The sequence below is a fragment of the Dufourea novaeangliae genome, unplaced genomic scaffold (genome assembly GCF_001272555.1).
Source record: "Dufourea novaeangliae isolate 0120121106 unplaced genomic scaffold, ASM127255v1 scaffold148, whole genome shotgun sequence".
Lineage (NCBI taxonomy): Eukaryota > Metazoa > Arthropoda > Insecta > Hymenoptera > Halictidae > Dufourea > Dufourea novaeangliae.
The window spans coordinates 427,906-447,495 of record NW_015374032.1 but is presented as its reverse complement, the minus strand read 5'-3'; the positions used below and the strand labels follow the sequence as shown (position 1 = coordinate 447,495).

Here is a 19,590-nt window from a genome sequence, read left to right as displayed (position 1 = left end):
TTAAGCTAAATTATAGGTTGTTTTGTTGAGTACATTGATAGTTATATAAATTTTTATTCCGTACTTATAATATAAAATATTTTTTAACATTAAGTAGTATAGATTGAAAGTAACAAAAAATACACGATTTTTGTAGTTTTAAGTATGTTAAAAAATTGAATAATTTTGTTTACAGTTAAATGGTGCATTGTAAATATAAGCATGGATAAGTATAAAACAGTTACATATAAATCTGCTAATGTCACAAGTATAAAAATATGAAAAGTAGTTCTAAGAAGGAAGACACTTATGTAAAAAAGAAATATGTCTTTTTTTCTGATCCAGATGTTATTATTCAACGTGCTGAATCATCTGCAGCTGTAAGTAATTTATGTCACATTTTTATATTCCATTTAAAGTATTCTGATTCATTACTTTAATGGAAGATATAGAAGCATGTTATAATTGTGAATGTTTGAATTAAGAATAAAATAATGAATTTCAGGCAACTCAAGTTAAACAAGGTTTTGAGTTTCATCAACAGCAAACATCTAAAGAAAAACCATCTTCTTTTCCAACTCAATTTGACTTAAAGAGCTTGAAAAACTTATTGTACCATCCTGTACAACCTTATCCATTTACATTTATAAGTGCTGTAAAACGAAAACTTGCCTTAGAAGATCATCCTGAAATCTGTAAACAAGTACACAATTCAAATTATAAAAATACAGCTGTATCAGCTGTGACAGTTTTAAAATCTAAGAGTGCACAAAATTTACATGAAATCGTACAAAAAATGGACTTTATAAGGCCGTTAAAAGTTCCTGATTTGAAAATTTCTGCTAAGAAATTAGATTTTACTACCAGGGAAAATTCTGTAACAAAGGAACTAATGTCGTCACAATTTGAAGTACCTTCGAAGGAATTTACTCACGACAGAACAGATAAGCCAACAAAGAGTTTTGAACGTGTTCAAAGAAGATTGGATTTCTCAACATCAGATGTGTCTTCTATAATTGCTAGTGAAATAGAGCCACTAAAAGTGCCAAATATTTCCATATCTTCAACTCTGTCAAAGAAGAAGGAATATATCAGAGAAAATTGTAGAGAAAAGGAGAATAGATCCAAAAGAATTAGAAAAGATGACTGCTCGTTTATAAAGCAGGATGAAACAGGGCAAGAGTTTTTAAAGAGGTCCAGAAATCCGAGACATGTCTCCAGAAAAGACTGTTCTGATAATATAAGTGAAATTGTATCAGTTACAAAATTAAAAAATGACAGGTTACCATTACACATGCCAAGAGAAAGTGATTTTGTTTCAACGAAACCAAAAACAAAGAATTTTGCAACATCCACTGCTAAAAAGGATACTGATAAAAAGCACCGGTCGATTAATGTACGATCTTTAAAATCCAGAGATACTTCTTTAGAATCAAAAAATCGAACATTCAGTAATGAATCACTTTCTGAACGTTCTTCAAAATTACCGGACAAAATAACCATTAGAGAATCTAGAAATATGTTCGAAAATTGTGATTACAGATATAAAGAAGATTTGCATTCATTAAAACAAGCTGATGATCAAAAATATGTATTCTCAACAGAGAACAGACAAATAAAGCAACAGAAGGTAACATGTCAATCTCAAGGAAAAGCAGGAAATACACCTTTCAAGGAACAAATAAAGAGGGCACCTGAAAAAGTAAAACCTTCTACTAGTAAATTGGATGGCAAAATGTATACCATAAATTCCAGGGAGTTTGATGATGTAGAAAATATAACCGATTCCAATACAAGTACAAGAACTCAAAGTTTAAGTACTACTTCTATGCAAAAAATAAAAAGTAAAGATACTGAAAAAGTTGTACAGAATATTAAATCAAATAAAACTATCGAGGATCCAAAATATACAGACATTTCTTTACAACAGTGCACTAGTACAAATACCAGAAAAGAAGAAGAATCATTTACACAAAGCATTATTACTACAATCAAACAAACAAGTAATAGTAATGAATCTAATCTAAATGATAGTATCGTGTCAGATGTTTTACTAGATCCAAGAAGAATTTCTTTCAGGGATGAAAATCGTTCGCAACAAGAAGAATTTTGTGATTTGGTAACACCAAATATGAATCTTCTACCTAGATCTAGAAGAAAAAGGCAGTTTATACAGAATAGCAATGTAGACAATGATTCTAAGTGTATAAAACATAACACTACAGAAACAGAAACAGAACAAGAAAGCATGCCATTGGTAAGTGTACACGTATGAATGTTTCTTTCATTTATTTTGTGAATATAATATAATTACTTTTACAATTTTAGTTACATCCAACTGCCTTGCATATGCAGTTTCAAGCCGAGTTGCATCTTCTTGATTCTTTTAATGAATCATTGAGGCAGGTTATGGATGTTGAAAAGTGTTTATATACAGTTAAACAGGACCAAGGAAAAGAGGTAACATTGCAGCATAATGAACCAATTGAGCAATCGAAATTACATTTCTCTAAAGCAATAATTGAAAGAAATGTTGACGACATAGAACGCTACAATGATAATAGCAAATCTCGCAAACATGTTGCAACTGACAGAAGTATGTACTATATGTTGATTAATATGTACAGGAGTACTAGGAAAATGGTTAATATTGAAATATTGTTTCTAATTTCAGTACATCATACTACAAGTCAAATTATGACAAATGATTTTGACAACTCAAATAAAATAAATAAACCAGCAGTGAAAGCAGTAGAAGTTCAAACTCAAACAGTAAATGATATGGCCACACAAACAGAAATACGTTCAACTCGACGAAATGTACAGAGTAGATGTTCAGAAATATGTGGTATTCCATACGAGCGGGAATTTGTTAGAGAAAGCGAAGTTCCGCAACTTTCGTTAGATTCAGCAGAACTATTTGAAGACTTAGATCAAATAGAAGAAATATCATTACCTAGTAAATTAAGAACAATGTCAGAGATAAGTTTACATGAAACAACATCGTCTATACGAACAGAAACTGGAACAGAAATTAGTATTTCGACTCGAGATATAACTTGTTCTTTTAATAAATATTTAGATCTACAAGTAAGTATAACAATGTAATTAATATTTCTACAACATTGATATAAAGAATTATTCAGAAAATTTAGTATATTATGTGCTTGCAGATTGCACAGTTAATAAAAGATGAAAAGCAAAGATATGATAAAATCGAGATGCTGTTTAAATCTCGGGAAAAGACGTTAAATGATCGAACCAAAAAGTTAGTGAAACTGGAGGAGCAGAAGCGTGCTTTAAGAGATACTGGTCAGGATAGTCGTGTTAGTTCAGTAAAAAAGAAGCAGAGAGCTTTACTTTTAAAGTTGCAGCAAGAAAAAGATGAGATGAATAGGTATACAACTAATAAAAAAATCATTTTACAATAGTCTCCTGGTATAACTGTAAAAGTTTTTTTTTAGATTAAAAGAACTTCACAAAATTGCAAGTCAAGAACGAAAACGTATGTTGCAAAAGCAAAGAAATATGTTTAATCCTCAAATGTCTACAAAAAATATTTTAACAAAATTAAAAAGAAGGGCAGACAGTCAATCCCCAAGAAGATTATCTGGCCCAATGAAAGGTTATGATATAAGAAGTAACAGTTCTATGAGTTCATTAGTTGATTCCGATAAGTCTCAACATGACCGATCACAAAATGATGCACGCATACAAATGTCTGAAAACGAATTACAGTTTGCTAAACTTGACCTACCAAAGATTAATAAATTCACAAATTTTACTGAAGAATCTAGGGCATCGTTCATAAGATTTGATAAACCTAGTGAACTTATTCAAAGTAACATGTCTCAAGAAAAGTGTCCTTATAAACAATTAAAAGATGGGAACAAGTTGAAATACGAAATAAAATCAAAAAAGTTTGAAGAAAAGATGCCTAGGGCAGATATTTTAAGGTTGAAGTTACATCAGCACTCTATAGATCCCAAACTGATATCTGGTCATTCCATAAATACATCCGGGATGTATCATTTTGAAAAAGAAAAATCTCCCGATGTCTCAGAATTGTTACAAAAAAATTTAAATAACTCTGTTTCTGAGCATGCCAAGTCGGAATCTGATACGCTTGTAGAGGAGTTATCAAAAAAATCGAAATCCTCGCAGGTGACGGATAATCATTTCCAAAATATAGGATCTCCAAGAGAAAATGAAGCTTTGCCAAAAATTCCAACCATAAACAGCGAAGTTGTTCCAGAAGAGATAAGTTCTGTCAGCCACGATACAGTGTCAAAGACATCAAAATCATCTCAAATTTGTGAAGATATTTTACAATCACATTCCAAAAGTTCGAAAAGAAGTAGCAAATCAATTCCAACTGATGTATCTAAAAAGTCTTTGTGCAGTTCCGAATCTAAATCGAATGTAAAGCGTAGAAGCTCAAAATGTCAAAAGAGTAAATCGTCATCTAGTATACTCACGGAAAATATATTACGGTCTAACTCGAATTCCCAAGTATCAGAAGAGTTTACTAAACATTACAATAAACGAACAAAAATGGAGAAAGAATTTATTCAATCTGATAAAAATGATGAAAACATAATTTTGGGTAGTATGGATCACGATGAAAGTTTGAGTTCTCTGCAAGCTCTTATTAGACATTCCAAACCTTCAAAAGATAAGAATTTTAAAGTATTGACTGACAGAATAGATGATTATGACAGTAAAGAGAATATATTATGTCAGAAAATATTTGACAAAAGTGTAGAAGCCTATGGAAATTCTTTTCATAGTGAAGACAAGAGCAAAGACAACTTGGACAATACGTCTATAAGATCTCGACTTAGTAATTTTGCCGTTTCTCATCATGGTATTGGAGAGGGTGACAGAAATTATTCTAAGTCTGTGGTTATTAGATCGCAAGATCATAATTTGAAAACTTCAAAAAAACTGGAACAGTAAGTACATGAATAGTTTTCTATTAATTTTCATTGTATCATCACATTATTCACCGTTCCAAATTTACGACTCCAAGTCAAAGTTTATAATATTGCAAGTTACTAGAAACGCATGTATGAAGTCTAATAATAAACTGTGTGTTCATACCATGAAGTGAAGCATTGTAAAAATAGACTCTGCACCGGCGATCTGCATTCCGCTGTTATTGTGGTATTTCACAGTAGTAAAGAGTGTTTGGTCCTGTTCCTACGTTTAGGCTGTCTATCTTTTAAGGCAATTTCGCGATTCTTACTTTCAATTGTTTATCACTATTTATTTCACTATGGACAGTGTATTTATATTGTCGGATATGACTACGTTTTTTAGAATTTTGAATGCCCGTGAAGCCGCTCTTGCATCGCGAAAGAATTGCGTAGAAGAGTGGATGGCTTGGCATGCAAAATTAAGAACTGAAGAAGAGCGTGTTGCACGAATGGAACAAGCAGCCCTTAAACTCGTAACTGCCACATCTAAAGTTTTCTCTCAACAAGGTAAACTTAACGTCATCTACTCTATGTATGAATTACACTTCATTGGCAACAATTATTCGATTTAAGTTTTAATTATGATACAACCTTTAGAGAGAAGTGTTTGTCCCTTTATGGATACAACTGTTTCATCCGATACGAGTGACATTGAAGGGAGGATAGAATTGCTTACTGAAAAATTGGCAAAACGGCGAGTGGAGATGTCATGTTTGAAAAGGGAAGCCAGGAAGCAGACGAAACAAAAACTTAGGGCTTTAGAAGCAAATTTATTAAATCAGATTAAGGTAAGTAACACTGTTACATATGGATAATATTTTCGAGATTTTATTGAAGTTAAATAATTTCTTTTCTGTGTGCAGAAATATGATACGACTATTTATGAAATGCGCAAAAAGCTGGAATCGAAAAAGGGAACAAGTAAAGACGATGATAAATTAGCAATAGAGTCGAAATCATTAGCAGATTTTAAAGTACCTGAGATTCCTCTGAAGAGAATACAAGATATGTTTAAAAATAGTGATTTACTAAGATCTAGATCGGAATCTGATTTGTTGTGTACGAAAAGACCAATGAAGGATCATACGAAAAATATTAATTTACTGAGAAACGAGAGCACTGAAGTTGAATATGATAAAAATAGTTCAGAAAAAGTAACTAAGTATTCTAGAAGTGTAAGATCTTCAGAGCAATTGAGCTCTGGAAAAATAAGCACTGCTGCTCACTGTAGTGTCCAGTCTGTTCTTGACAACAGTATATCAGAACAAATCGAATCTGATAAGCTTGGTTCAGCATCATCGGTCACCTTCGATGATGTTTGTTCTGACAGAAGTATTTCATATGACAGCAAAATGTACATGAATGAAATGCAAAGTAAACGAATTTCCACGGTGGGAAAGAAGAGCAGCATTTCAGAAGATATTGGAACTGACATTAGTACGGCAAAGTCTGAAGATGATATAATTACACAATCGGACGCAAAACTTTCTAAAAATGAAATTACAATAGAATCTGACATAAAAGAATACAAATCATATTTTCATACGATTTCTGAGCATTCTCGAGCAAAATGTATTTCTTCGCAATCTGGTACTGATAAAATGCAAGATTCAGAGAATTCTCTAATTCCCATAGAGAAGTCCGATGTTGAAGGCTCCAAGGTAGAAAACAACAGTGAATGTTCTAATGAAAAATTTAATGTATCTCGAAAGTTAGACTTTTTACGGTTAAATAATAAGAATTTGTACGAGGACATAAATTCTCTTGAAAATGAGCTCAAAATACTTTCGGAAATGATGTCACACTTCCGTAAAAGATCAAATGAAAATTCAAAAAATAACGAAGACACTTCGAAAGATATATCCGATATGCTTTTGAAATCTGAAAAAGACAGTGAAATTCAAGATATGGAATTTATGAAAAATGATGATAACAAAAGTGTAGAAGTGAGTCGAAAAGAAAGTAATCCAGATATTTCACAGTATTTAATTAATGGCACAAAATTGAAATCTGTGAGTACCTTCAACAATGATAAAAATATAGTAGAAGAAGTTGATGATGTAATATCTGTGATAATGCCAAAAACCGATACATCCCTTTTCAAATCTCACCAAGAAACTGATTATAAAGCAAGAAGTAAGGAAATTTTGAATGAAATTGAAAAATCTATAATATCGGAGCATATTAAAACTGATTCAAATCGTTCAAATGTGTTACTTGAGAGCAACAAGTTAAGTACATATGAGGGAAATGAAAAACTGTCGCACAATACTTCTTCCAACAATTATATGAATTCTTTATCTGAAGATTATTTAAGAGCAACGGAAGATAAAGAAAGTATCATTACAGTAGAGAATGCTTCTGAAATAGTACAACGTGACGAAGATGGCATATATACTGTAAATAGTTCTAGTGACTCCCACAACTTAGCAAGGCAGCAATTGCTACAATCAACTCAGAATTTAACATCTCCAAATTGTACAAAACCTTCAGAAAAATCTGTTTTACTTGTAAAGGATAAATTATTAAATTTGTGTGCTGATATCGATCATGATTTACCAAAACATAATGCTATTACAATACAAAGTTATTCAGAACATAGTAGCCATATAATTTCAGAAAGATTTCCACAGAGTGTTATAAAACAAACAACAGTCGTACAATCCGGAATTGAATTGTTGAAGAAACCAACTTCTCCACAATCTGTAAGTTCAACTGAGAAGACTGAAGAAATTGAGGAAGTAATAGATTATACGAAAGACGAAAATCTTCAAAATGTAAGCAATTCATGTTCAATTTTAAAAGCAGATCATTTTGAATTAATAACAGATAAGTGTAAAAATGAAAGTAATTTACTCGTGGCAAATGAAGTTACAGAATGTAATGAAAATCCTCTAAATTCTGTTAAAATAGCTAAAGAAGATATATCTGAAAACACTATTGGTTTTATCCATAAAGAAGTCAGTAAAGATAAAAATCTGATTAAGGCGACGTCTATAGATCAAATTTCCCTTGACAAGGATGATTGGACAATATCTGATTCGTTTGATATTCAGCAAGATGTTAATTCTGAATGGGAAAAATCTTTCAAAAGTCAAAATTCAAAATACCTTAATGATGATTCAAGTGAATTCATAGATGCAAAAGATATATCTCAATCGGTTGATGAAATTCAAAATCTAGATTTTGAAAAGAAAGTAGGAAGTGGCATAGAGGACATATCTCTATTTATTCCAGAAGGTGAATCTACAAATATCGATGCGTATGGGATTAAATTAGATGAAACCATATCAAATTGTCGAATTAATACAATTGATAACAAAATTGATGATATGTTTTATACAATTGTTAAAGACAACGACTTTGAACAAAACCAAGAAGAAACTGTGCATACTATAGAAACTGATGATTTTCAAAACGCTATTTACGATTCCGTTACTAAAATATTAGATAAAGTTGAAAAAAGTATCGATAATAATTCAATAAAAGAAAAAATTGAGAGTAATTCGGACATTAGAGAAAACGAAAATGAAATAAAAGCAACTGTAAGTGAAGAATGTAAATCAGTTTCAAGTACTCCTAACTCAGAAGACGAGTTGCGAAAAAAGGCTAAAGGAGAATTTGATACAGGTAAAGAAACATTTGCTTTGGATACCAATAAGCATAAGATGAAGAAAGATATAGCTTTAATTAAAGATCGTGATGAAGTCGCTATCGATAGTAACATAAGCGAAGAAATTGAAGGTAATGAAAATGCATGCCACATTGGAACTAAGTCTCAAGAAGTTGTAATAACAGAACTGGAATCTGGAAGCATAGAAGATGACATTTTATCAGATCTTGAAATTGATGCAAAAATAGAATTTGTTGAAGAGGAACATGTAGAAACAAATGGATCCGAAGATAATGCAGCAACGCAAGTAATGCAAAAAAGAAAATCATTCGAACTTACTGTAGAGCAAGAAAGTTCTGATGGTGAACAACTTGATAATTTAGTTGAAGTAACTGAAAGTGGATTGGCTACTATAGAGAAGCAAATGTCTATTTCTGGAGCAGCTGATATATCACATGATACAATAAATTCTCAAATTATTGAAGTTCCAGAAAGTAAAATAGAAAATCAGACGCATAGAGATAGTTCTAAAGCTGTAGATAATCTGAAAAAAGCAGAAAAACCTATGAAAATAGAAACCAGTTCGTCTACTGACGTAATAAATAAGACATTCAATATTCTGAAAGACCCGGAGTATGAAGATATCTCAGAAGAAAGCCTTGAAGTTTCTGAAATCTTTGATAAAAGTGAACTTCAGAAATCTGTTTCTGTGCAAAAGTCATTTCCCATTCCAGAAAGGTATGAAGCAGTACAAAAATCAGAGGAGGTATTGAGAATCCTCGATGAAATCACTAAACAATCTTCTCCAAGCTCTGATCATAACAAAGAACAATCTGAGAGCGATAAGCAAGTATCTGAAAATTCTGAAAAATCACAAGCAAATATTTCTAGGAAAGATCACACTGTACCTTCAAACATTGATGATCAAATTGAATATGATACCAATAAGCAAACCGAGCAATTATTTGGAAATAGTTTAGAAAGTCAAACATCCATAACAGTAGTAACAGAAGATGAAAATCAACTAATAGAGTTAATAGTCAGCTCAAATGAAATAGAAGAAAAAGAAATGCAAGAACAGGATGCATCATCCGAGTCAAGTGAAGATAAGGACACACCAAAAGGTGTATCAGAAATTGAAATGGATTCTCCCAGAGATCCAAATGATTCAAGGTTAAACATTGATACATTAAATGATGACTTATTGAATAACGTTAATACTAATAAAAGCGAAAATGCTGATTCTAAGAATATGTATCATGCTACACCTATTGTTACTACATCTGAAAAGGATATAGAAGTCATGATAGACAAGTTAAAAGGTACATCAATCATTTATGTACAATATTAACTTTTATTTTTTACAAAATTTAAATTGAACAGTATGTAGCTTTGGTATAGTTCAACTTCGAATTTGATTCACAGGCATTTTTAGATATCTACTCTTACAATTTAATAGATGATTACTTTACATTTTGTAAATATTCCTTCAATTTTGAAAAATCTTTTTGCTTAATGTGTATGTGTAAATTTATAATTATTAAAACGTTGATTTTTAAATAATGTTATTGATGAATGTGTTGAGAAATAGATATTTGAAAACATAAATATATCAAAAGCGATTGTTTAAATTACAATTTAGATGAAATGAATGTTTCTCAAAATAATAATTACATTATATGTACATACAGCGTGTTCGCGATAATTTGTACCATCGTTTTTTTCGTAAACGGTAAACATTAGAAAAAAACCGAAGAGAAGGCAGTTGTAGTATATTTTACTAGTAATATGATAGCGTATCTGAAGTTTTTGTATTTTTAATATTTTTCTAGAAACAAAGGTAACCTTAATTTTTTTTTAACGGAATGCTACATATTTTTTACATCATATAAAAGCGGGCATTAAGACGAGTTGTTTCTAGAAAAATATTAAAAATACAAAATCTTTAAATACGCTATCATATTACTAGTAAAATATACTACAACTGCCTCCTCTTCGGTTTTTTTCTAATGGTTACCGTTTACGAAAAAAACGATGGTACAATTTATCACGAACACCCTGTATACATGACAAACAATACAGAGATATGTTCTGATTTTTATAATGGCTGTGTATTCTTGCGCAAAGCATTGCCTCGTATAGCCAAGTATTGTTTATTTTCAGAAAAGCAAAATCGAGATAATAATTACTTAAAGGTAATACAACACGAAACTTTGAATGAAATGAACATTGACTTGTTTTCCTGTACAAATCAGTGTTGCATGAGTGCTTGACCTATGATTATTAAGTTTTATATGCACAGAGAAAGCCTGTAAATATTGTGCAACACAAACACATGTGTAAAATATTGTATATTTTGTTTCTTCCAAGTTTTTGGAAAAAAGAAATTTTCATTGTGTACAAATTTTACTTGGAATGTCGAATTTTATCACAGCTTTATAATATTTTATTAATGCATTGAAAGAATGTTTTTTATTTATACTTCAACTTTTTATGTTAATCCTCGAAGGCACCTAATCAAAATAATCTGTGAAATTATAGTGTAATGTAAAGATTCGTGTTGCTTTTCCTGGATAATGTATTTGTAAAATTGTCTATAGATTTACATTATTTTGTAACTTCGTTTATATAGCATCATTGGAACAGCCCGGTCTGGAAGTTGCAGAATTGGAAGCGAAACTACTTCGAATTGAACAGCTACAAATTGAATTAGAGGTGAAATTTAATTTTTGTAATCGTTTACTCTATTAGGATAAATAACATTTTATGATAACTACATTCTTCATTATCAGATTAAGAAGTTGGAAGCAGAGGAAGTATCTTACTATGTTAGAGAAATACCTAACAAACCACCACCTCCTTACACTCCTCCCGGTGGTGGCACAAGAATTTCTGCGTCACTCGTGTCACCTTCACCTCCACCAGCTGTGATTCCCTCAAACATAGAAGAACTTACAGCGTTCACTGAAAAAGCATCAGCATTAATATTCAGAGCAAAAGAGGCGGGAGAAGATATTATGGGTTTAGAAGCTCCTACGGAGATCTATGAGTTAACCAAAGAGAACGATGAGACTGTAAAGAAGGATAGAAGAATTTACAATACATTTCTCTTCGATCTATGCAAAGAAACAATCGCTGAGGTCTATCAAGCTGAATATGAAAAACCGGGTCCCAGCTGGACAAAACCAAATGTAAAGACGAAACCTACCATGAAAATCCCAAAAACTATAGACGAACTTAACGAGTACGTTAACAAAGAAGTAGCTACATTATTCGGTTTCAAAACGAAATTGCAACGAGAAAATATGGTAATGCGTTGGAGTCGAAAACGAAGAGATAGAGTCGACGAATTGTTGGCTAGAGAAGCTCAAGCTGAAGAAGATGAATGGACTAAATTTCATCACGATGAACTTGCGGTAAAAAATGGTCTTACAGTAGCTATATTGGATACTCTGATAATGGAAACTGTGAATATAGTGAAAGTGGCATATGCGAAGAAAAGAAAAGTGGTTTAGTTTATTTTTTAAAATAATCTTAACTAGATACTGATACATAAATTATATTATATCACAAGACAATTGGAAACATATACTTTATTTGAAAATTCTATAAACTGGCCTCAACTGCCATATTTTTAAGAACTTTACCAAACGATTCATTCTTACCTATTTGTGTCTTGTAAGATCTATAGGCTGGTTCCTATTTATTTCGGCGGTAAATTGTTTGTTCTTAACTAAGGAAAGTATGAATGATTAATTAATTTTAATAGAATTCAAGAGGTGTACGCGGTCCATTCTTCGAAATGTAGAAAATATTTATAATCAGTAGTCACGATACGTGTGTATAATTCAATAATCAAACGCCCTAACGTTATTTATAATACGTCTTAAAGCTAACATTATAATTAAGACATACAGTGTAGGAACATTACAAGTTATATATATATATATATATATATATATATATGCATATATGTGGTAAAATAGCATACTTGATACAAGAATCCCGTTGATATTTACTGAAAAGAGATATGTAGTTATTGGTTCAATAATTCCGAGCATTTTGTTCGGGTATTGTATAAAATACGTTCGATCATGTAAATAACTTCTAAAGTATTGAATCAAAATTATCAACGTATTCTTTTAATCATACCGACAGAAAAAAACTTAATATATTCATAGATTTGAAAATGTTTTTATTTTCAAAATATAGTTACATACGTTATTATTGTTTTCTAATATTTTTTATTGAACTTCATGTTTGAAAACTCTTGACATTTTTGTCTGAGAAATTTTGAACTGATACTATTACTCTTATAATTTCTCAGTGCTTATAGTTGTTTACATTCCGCTATTTTTTAAAATTGACTTTCAGCCGCCTGCAGTTCAAAAAGAATGTTTGGTGTAATTTTACTAGTGTAATAAGTTGCATGCATTAGTTAAATATCACCAAACATTTTGATATGAATATTCTTTATGTGATTCTTTATACATTCTATTAATTATTTTTACCATTTAAGTTTATTTGTGTATCGATGTTTATGTAATTAGTAATTGTCATCTGAAATTTAAATAACATTTTAACAAGATTATACAATGTTATTCGGACAAAATGCTCTTTGGATAATGGTGTATAATTATAATAGTTACGTTTTAGAAGTCGTCGGCTGTGGAACGTAATTAATATGTTCGTATTATAACGACAGATTTTGGTTATTCGATGTTGCTTCCTTTGTCATATCCACATCTTTGGTGTAGTAAGCAGCTTTGAGTGGTCAAAGGGTGGGCTTCATAGTCGCTGCTTATTCTTAAGCAAATGCTTAAGTCCCCAGTTATAAATGTCTAGTCCATACGTATACACGTATATATTCATAACTCGGGACTTAAGCATTTGCTTAAGAATAAGTAGTGAATATGAATCCCGACCAAAGTCTTTTTACTCAACTACAGACGTTGTCGGACTTCACGCATTTATGCTCAACTATTTTTAATAAAATTGACAAAATTTTAATCAAAAGACTGATATCTTAGGGCCATTTCGATCCAAATTGCAAACATTGTAAGAAAAACTGTAAGTCGCGATAGCCAGCAGTAAAAGTCGGTTATAAATCGGTGTTGAGAAAGCTCTCAATATTGGACTGTCCGCAACAAAGAGTATTTAATCGTATTTAATTATGACCCTTTTATCATTTAAAAATGGATATACTAATACAAAAACATTAGACTTGTATTATCAACCAGTAAGCGTTAACGAACTGATAATTAGTTATGTATATTTTAACTTGTTTTGGTCGGGGATGTACTGACCAGTTCTGTTGAACTTTACGTTTGTGGTTGTGATGTCGAATTAAATGGACTAAATAACATGTTAATTGTATGAAAGTGCAGGAAAGATGAAATAAGTGTATCTTAGCTTTAAAGATATACACATGAACGAGATTTCTTACGACTATTGAAAGTGTTGTGAGTACTCGTTTCTCTAACGTATGACCTTTGAATTTTTGTGTGATTTAGAAATGTACATACAATAACGCTCAAACTTTAGTGTGCATACGCTTTCTCATTGCAAAAAGTTTGACTGATTCGTAAATCAGTAAAGAATATCCGTAACGAATTGAGTCTTTCGTTTGTTACGAAAAAAACATGACTTTCAGGTCATTTTCGTTGTTGTTCGGATCCCTCTTTCTTTAGCGATCAGCTCGTAAGGACTGATTGTATTTGTAGTTGTTATACATAGGTATTGTTCACGTATGTAGAGTTGAATATGTACTTAACTAAGGTATATTTTATAATAAATTTTGAAGAAAATTTATAGTCTCCTTTTATATTAGTGTAGTGAAATTCTATTATATAAAGTATTGGAACGAAAAAAAGTTGATAAAAGACAGTAAAACCACAATAAGTGTGAAATCTTTCATGTCATATTTACTTTATTTATTTTTTTATATGGCGTTTCAAAAGAATACAGGGTGTTCGACTACTATTGGGAAAAAATTTAAGGGATGATTCTTTGAGGCAAAATAAGACGAAAATCAAGAATAACGAAATTGCGACAAATGTTTCCTTTGTCAGCTATAAGCGTTTAAAAATTCACCCAAATGATGGCAATCCGCACGCACGGAGTGTCAGCGGATCATAATTCGTAAGGGGCATACAGTCACTTTAAGGACACAACGACGTGCAGGAAAAGTAGATAGAACAGCTGTCTACTTACCCCGTAGAAAATGTCGATAACTTGTGACCGCGGTATTTGAGTCGAATCCACTTGTATTGCATTAACTCTGATTACTCGATAAAATTCGCAAGAAATGTAAATATCTTCTTACGAATATTATCGAGTAGAGAGGGTTAATGCCCCCTCTAGTTGTCACGTGCAACAATTGTCCTGACCACGAGTATCCATGAAATTAATCCGCACATGCACGTACACCACACAAAGTCCACGAAAAGTGTCTACACACACTGCACGATTGTCCCGTCCGCGAAAAATGTTCACACACACGGCACGATTGTCTCATCCGCGAAAAATGTTCAGACTGCGCGATTAAGTAGACCCGCGACCGGTTCCTTCGTTGCGTTTAACACTCTTCACGTTACATAAAACTAACACTCAAAATAATTAATTTATAACTATTTAACAGTAATTTTTAACCTACACTAATTAATTTATAACAACTATTTACACTAATTTTTAACCTACAATAATTAATTTGCACTATTTATAACAACGACGTACGCGACACTAGTAAATAATCAGTACGTAATCGCTAAATAAACTAAAACTTAGGTTTCCGAACATGAACTCTATTTGCTCGAAGAATGCAAAGGGCACCGTTCGGAAAGAACAACTGATATTGTTGAACTGATCCTCCCTCGCTAGGATCGATGGGGCGTAATAGGTCGATCTCCACTCTTTCATGGTCAATACTTTTTGGGAAGGAAAAGCTGCATGGGAAAGTAGAGGTCCCGTTTCTCTTCGCATATTCTTAGAGCAACATCTGTATTTTTTTCATACACTACTCGGGCACACTTGGCCACGATGCCGGGAGTGTGCGAGTCTGGATCACTCACGGATTGCCTGCAACGTGTTGCTGCCATCGCCGAAGACCTTGCCTATTGTGTTTTCGGCTGTCCCTCTTGACATTAACTTGTAAAAAGAACTTTCAACGCCGAATGCTAACTCTATGTTAGAAACGGTTCATATTACACAGAATGTGTATGTGTTTAACAATTTTCTTTATTTTATTTTATGTAGTTTCTTCGTGCATCCTAATGCAGGTGCGGCAAATGGTAGAAATTGGCTAATTTTGGATCTGGTTTGCAACGAAAGTTTTTTACAGGATATGTTTCTGCAGGTCCTAAGGAATCAAAAATGTATAATTATTTACCCTGGAGTCGATGGGAAAGTTATAAAAAGTAAGAGCAAAGTTGGGAATGTTGTCGTTACTAAAACTCACCTGATTAGTCGTCGTTGTCTTCTTCGGATGATAATCCATTAGCAAAGTAATTGTTTAAGAAATCAGCTGGTGAATTCATCGTAGGTTGGCAGCGAGTATATTCAAAAAACCATAAAATTGTTGTTATGTGGGAACAACAATCGACAATCCCTTCACCATCTTCATGTTCACAATAACACACAATGTTTAAATGTAATATTTGCCAAAAAAGTAATAACAATATTAAAATACACCATTTGAGTTCTAGAATATTTAAAAATGTTTAATGTTTCATTGTTGTGTTCAGTGCCTTTCATGTTAGTGCCTCGGAGTCTAGCGTTTATTATCATAAGACAGCATTCGTTCGTTCGTTTTCCTTACCGAGAAGTATCTGTTTATAAAAGAAGGTAATATGATACGTTTCGATTAGGGCGATGATAGACAAAGTAAGATTTTCTTGAATAACGTCGCCATTCCATATGAAGAATCAGTTCTTGACAAAGCTTCAGTGAGTGCGGATGTTATACGTGTGCTTTTTATACGAGTGATTTTTTATATTTTTAAAACTAGTAGTGGCATTTTTTTCGTAGAAAGATTCACAAAAATGCCACTACTTGTTTTAAAGATATTATCCTTTCGAGCGGAGCTTTGAACGAAAGCAATTAACGCATGCACTCGTCTAAAACCATCGTTCAGCACCCCGCGACGGAGGACAATATCATCATAAACCGCGACCCCTGCCGGAGTTTCCAAACGAGCGCCGCAGTCAGTTTTCGAAATTAGGCGTTTTATTAGGTCGAACAGGACGGAACGATCTGACATGCTTGACGCTAATTGCTCCTCGCTCGACGCTTCGCTAGAAAGGACAATACCCTTTTTTCTGGTTTTGGATTGTTCGTATTGTAATCTGGAGTCAACCGTAACACAGCGGTCGAAGAGACCGAGACGGCTGTCGGTATGTGTGCGTATATGATGGGTAAACGAAGTGCGAAGATGTGAACGCCGAGAAAATGACAATACCACTGCGAAATGTTTCGAATTTTCAGCGAAAAATTTTCATACGGTTCGTTTACTCCACGTGGTCATATTATCAAAACATAAGATGATTTTTAAACTGCAAGTAATGAAATTAAGTCCACAATAAGCAAGTAAAAATAGCTGTGCGCTCCGTTTCAGGTAGCAAGCTACCTTCGTCGGTCGACCGTAAGCGGCTGGTGTCATTCATAACTGAATGACTTTTATTCAGGGGGTGACTGGTGTAAACGATCTAAAACGAGCTTGTCCTCCGTCGCGGGGGACTGAACGATGTTTTTAAACAAGCGCATGCGTTAATTGCTTATCGTTCGAAGCTTCGCCCGATAGGATAATATTTTTATTCCTGAAATATGAAATATTGACTTACTGTACGTTTTATGTGCATTGCATATTTTATTACCACTTCGATCTTACCCCAAGTGTTTGAGGTTCTTGTATCCGTAAAAAAATAATATGCAATTAACATGGATCATACAAAACGTATAATGATATTAGAATGAAACTAAGATGGCCGCACCTGCATTAAGATGCATGAAGAAACTGCATAAAATAAAATAAAGAAAATTGTTGAACACGTACGTTCAGTGTAATATGAGCCGTTTCTAACATGGAGTTAGCATTCGGCGTTGATAGTGCTTTTTACAAGTTAATGTCAAGAGGGACGGCCGAAAACACAATGGGCATGGTCTTCGTCGATGGCAGCAATACGTTGCAGGCAATTCGCGGGTGGTCGCACTGCAGAAGACGAGACAGTTTTATAATGTCCAAACTCGCACACCCTTGGCATCGTGGCCAAGTGGGCCCGAGTGATGTATGAAAAAAAAATACAGATGTTGCTCTAAGAATATGCGAAGAGAAACGGGACCTCTGCTTTCCCATGCAGCTTTTCCTTCCCAAAAAGTATTGACCATGAAAGAGTGGGGATCGACCTATTACGCCACATCGATCCTAACGAGGGAGGATCAGTTCAACAATATCAGTTGTCCTTTCCGAACGATGCCCTTTGCATTCTTCGAGCAAATAGAGTTCATGTTCGGAAACCTAAGTTTTAGTTTATTTAGCGATTACGTAGTGATTATTTAGTAGTGTAGCGTACGTCGTTGTTATAAATAGTGCAAATTAATTATTGTACGTTTTATTAAGTATTGTAGATTTTATTAATTATTGCGGGTTTAATTAAATATTGTAGGTTTTATTCATTGTGGCGTGTTAAAAATTAGTATAAATAGTTTTAAATTAATTATTTTGATTGTTAGTTTTGTGTAACGTGTGGAGTGTTAAACGCAACGGAGGAACCACTCGCGGGTCTAATTAATCGCGCAGTCTGAACATTTGTCGCGGACGGGACAATCGTGCAGAGTGTGTGAACATTTTTCACGGGCGGGACAATCGTACAGTGTGTGTGGACACTTTTTGCGGACTTCTGTGGTATACGTGCATGTGCGCATTAATTTCATGGATACTCGTGGACAGGACAATTGTTATACGTGACAACTAGAGGGGGCATGAACCCTCTCTAATCCTAATTTCATAAAGTCGAGGTATCGCATTTCTTTTCAGTCAACCTAACGCGGAATAACTATCGTTTGAAAAATGCGGACTGCATATGTATCTTTGTTTTAATGTACTATTAGGCAATTTCCACCCAATCATCGAGACCGCTGTTTTTCAGCCACGTAATACATCGATTATTGTTATTAATAGGGAAAGAATGAAATAAAGTGCCGTCCGTTACATTACGGTTTATTAAACCGCAATTATAATATAAACATTACTTAAAATGTGTTTCACTGGTCTGACGTTCCATGCTCTACGAATTCTGACAATATTCAATATAAAAATGGGAAAACGCAAAAAGGCTATATACAACACATAAGAAAGGCAATATGTACAAGAATGCACTACTGATGTTAACAACAAGCAGACAAAACAAACGATTAAACAAATTGTTACCTTCTACTAAGCTCTCTACATCTGCTACTTTCCCGCGCTCAAGTCACTGACATATTTATCACACATAATACTGAAATGTTAAGAGGGCTTCTGACGCCCTCGAAGCATTGGACAGAAAATTACATTGCATGTTAGCTCTATTCTTATATCTCGTTTGTGATAATACCACCGATGAGGTATAGGATAGACCTATCATCTTATGGGACGTGTCTCATGTTCTGAAATATCGATAGTGTAAAAAGTCAGGGATTTTCTGCTGCCCTCTACGTTATGAGAACGGTGAATTTGTGACCTACGTTAAATCCATTCGAGTTCAACTAGTCTAACTTCTGCAGTGTTGTCGAGTCTAAAGTACAATGTTGTCAGATCATGAGTGTTCGGTACGTCGGAAAATCATCGAAGGGACCATGGTCGTGAACGGATTCTCTTCCGTCCGTTCACTGTAAAGTAGACGTTATAGAAAGGAGTCTTGGGTTCCAGTCCCGACGGACCTATTGGTTTTTTTTCGCGTACAAAAAGGTTATTGCGCTTAATATTGTTTTTATGAATATATATATGTATTATTATGTACATTTGAGTAAATTATTTGATTATTC

General features: G+C 33.2%; 1 protein-coding gene across 1 annotated transcript; it reads left to right on the top strand.

Moving 5' to 3' along the window:
- The first annotated feature begins 223 nt into the window (after positions 1–223).
- Positions 224–12,086, top strand: LOC107189438 (centrosome-associated protein 350-like). The gene is made up of 11 exons (XM_015577968.1): positions 224–359; positions 485–2,236; positions 2,308–2,579; positions 2,610–3,069; positions 3,153–3,376; positions 3,444–4,934; positions 5,302–5,465; positions 5,556–5,746; positions 5,822–9,893; positions 11,204–11,286; positions 11,364–12,086. The coding sequence occupies exons 1-11, from the start codon at positions 258–260 to the stop codon at positions 12,084–12,086; spliced, it is 9,534 nt and encodes a 3,177-aa protein (XP_015433454.1). The 5' UTR covers positions 224–257.
- Positions 12,087–19,590: the final 7,504 nt, after the last annotated feature.

Bases quoted from the DNA above. Each gene is read 5' to 3' on its own strand.
- LOC107189438 (XM_015577968.1), top strand. From the start codon at position 258: ATGAAAAGTAGTTCTAAGAAGGAAGACACTTATGTAAAAAAGAAATAT. The intron at 360-484 runs GTAAGTAATTTA...AATGAATTTCAG, and splicing joins GTGCTGAATCATCTGCAGCT to GCAACTCAAGTTAAACAAGG. The intron at 5,466-5,555 runs GTAAACTTAACG...TACAACCTTTAG, and splicing joins TAAAGTTTTCTCTCAACAAG to AGAGAAGTGTTTGTCCCTTT.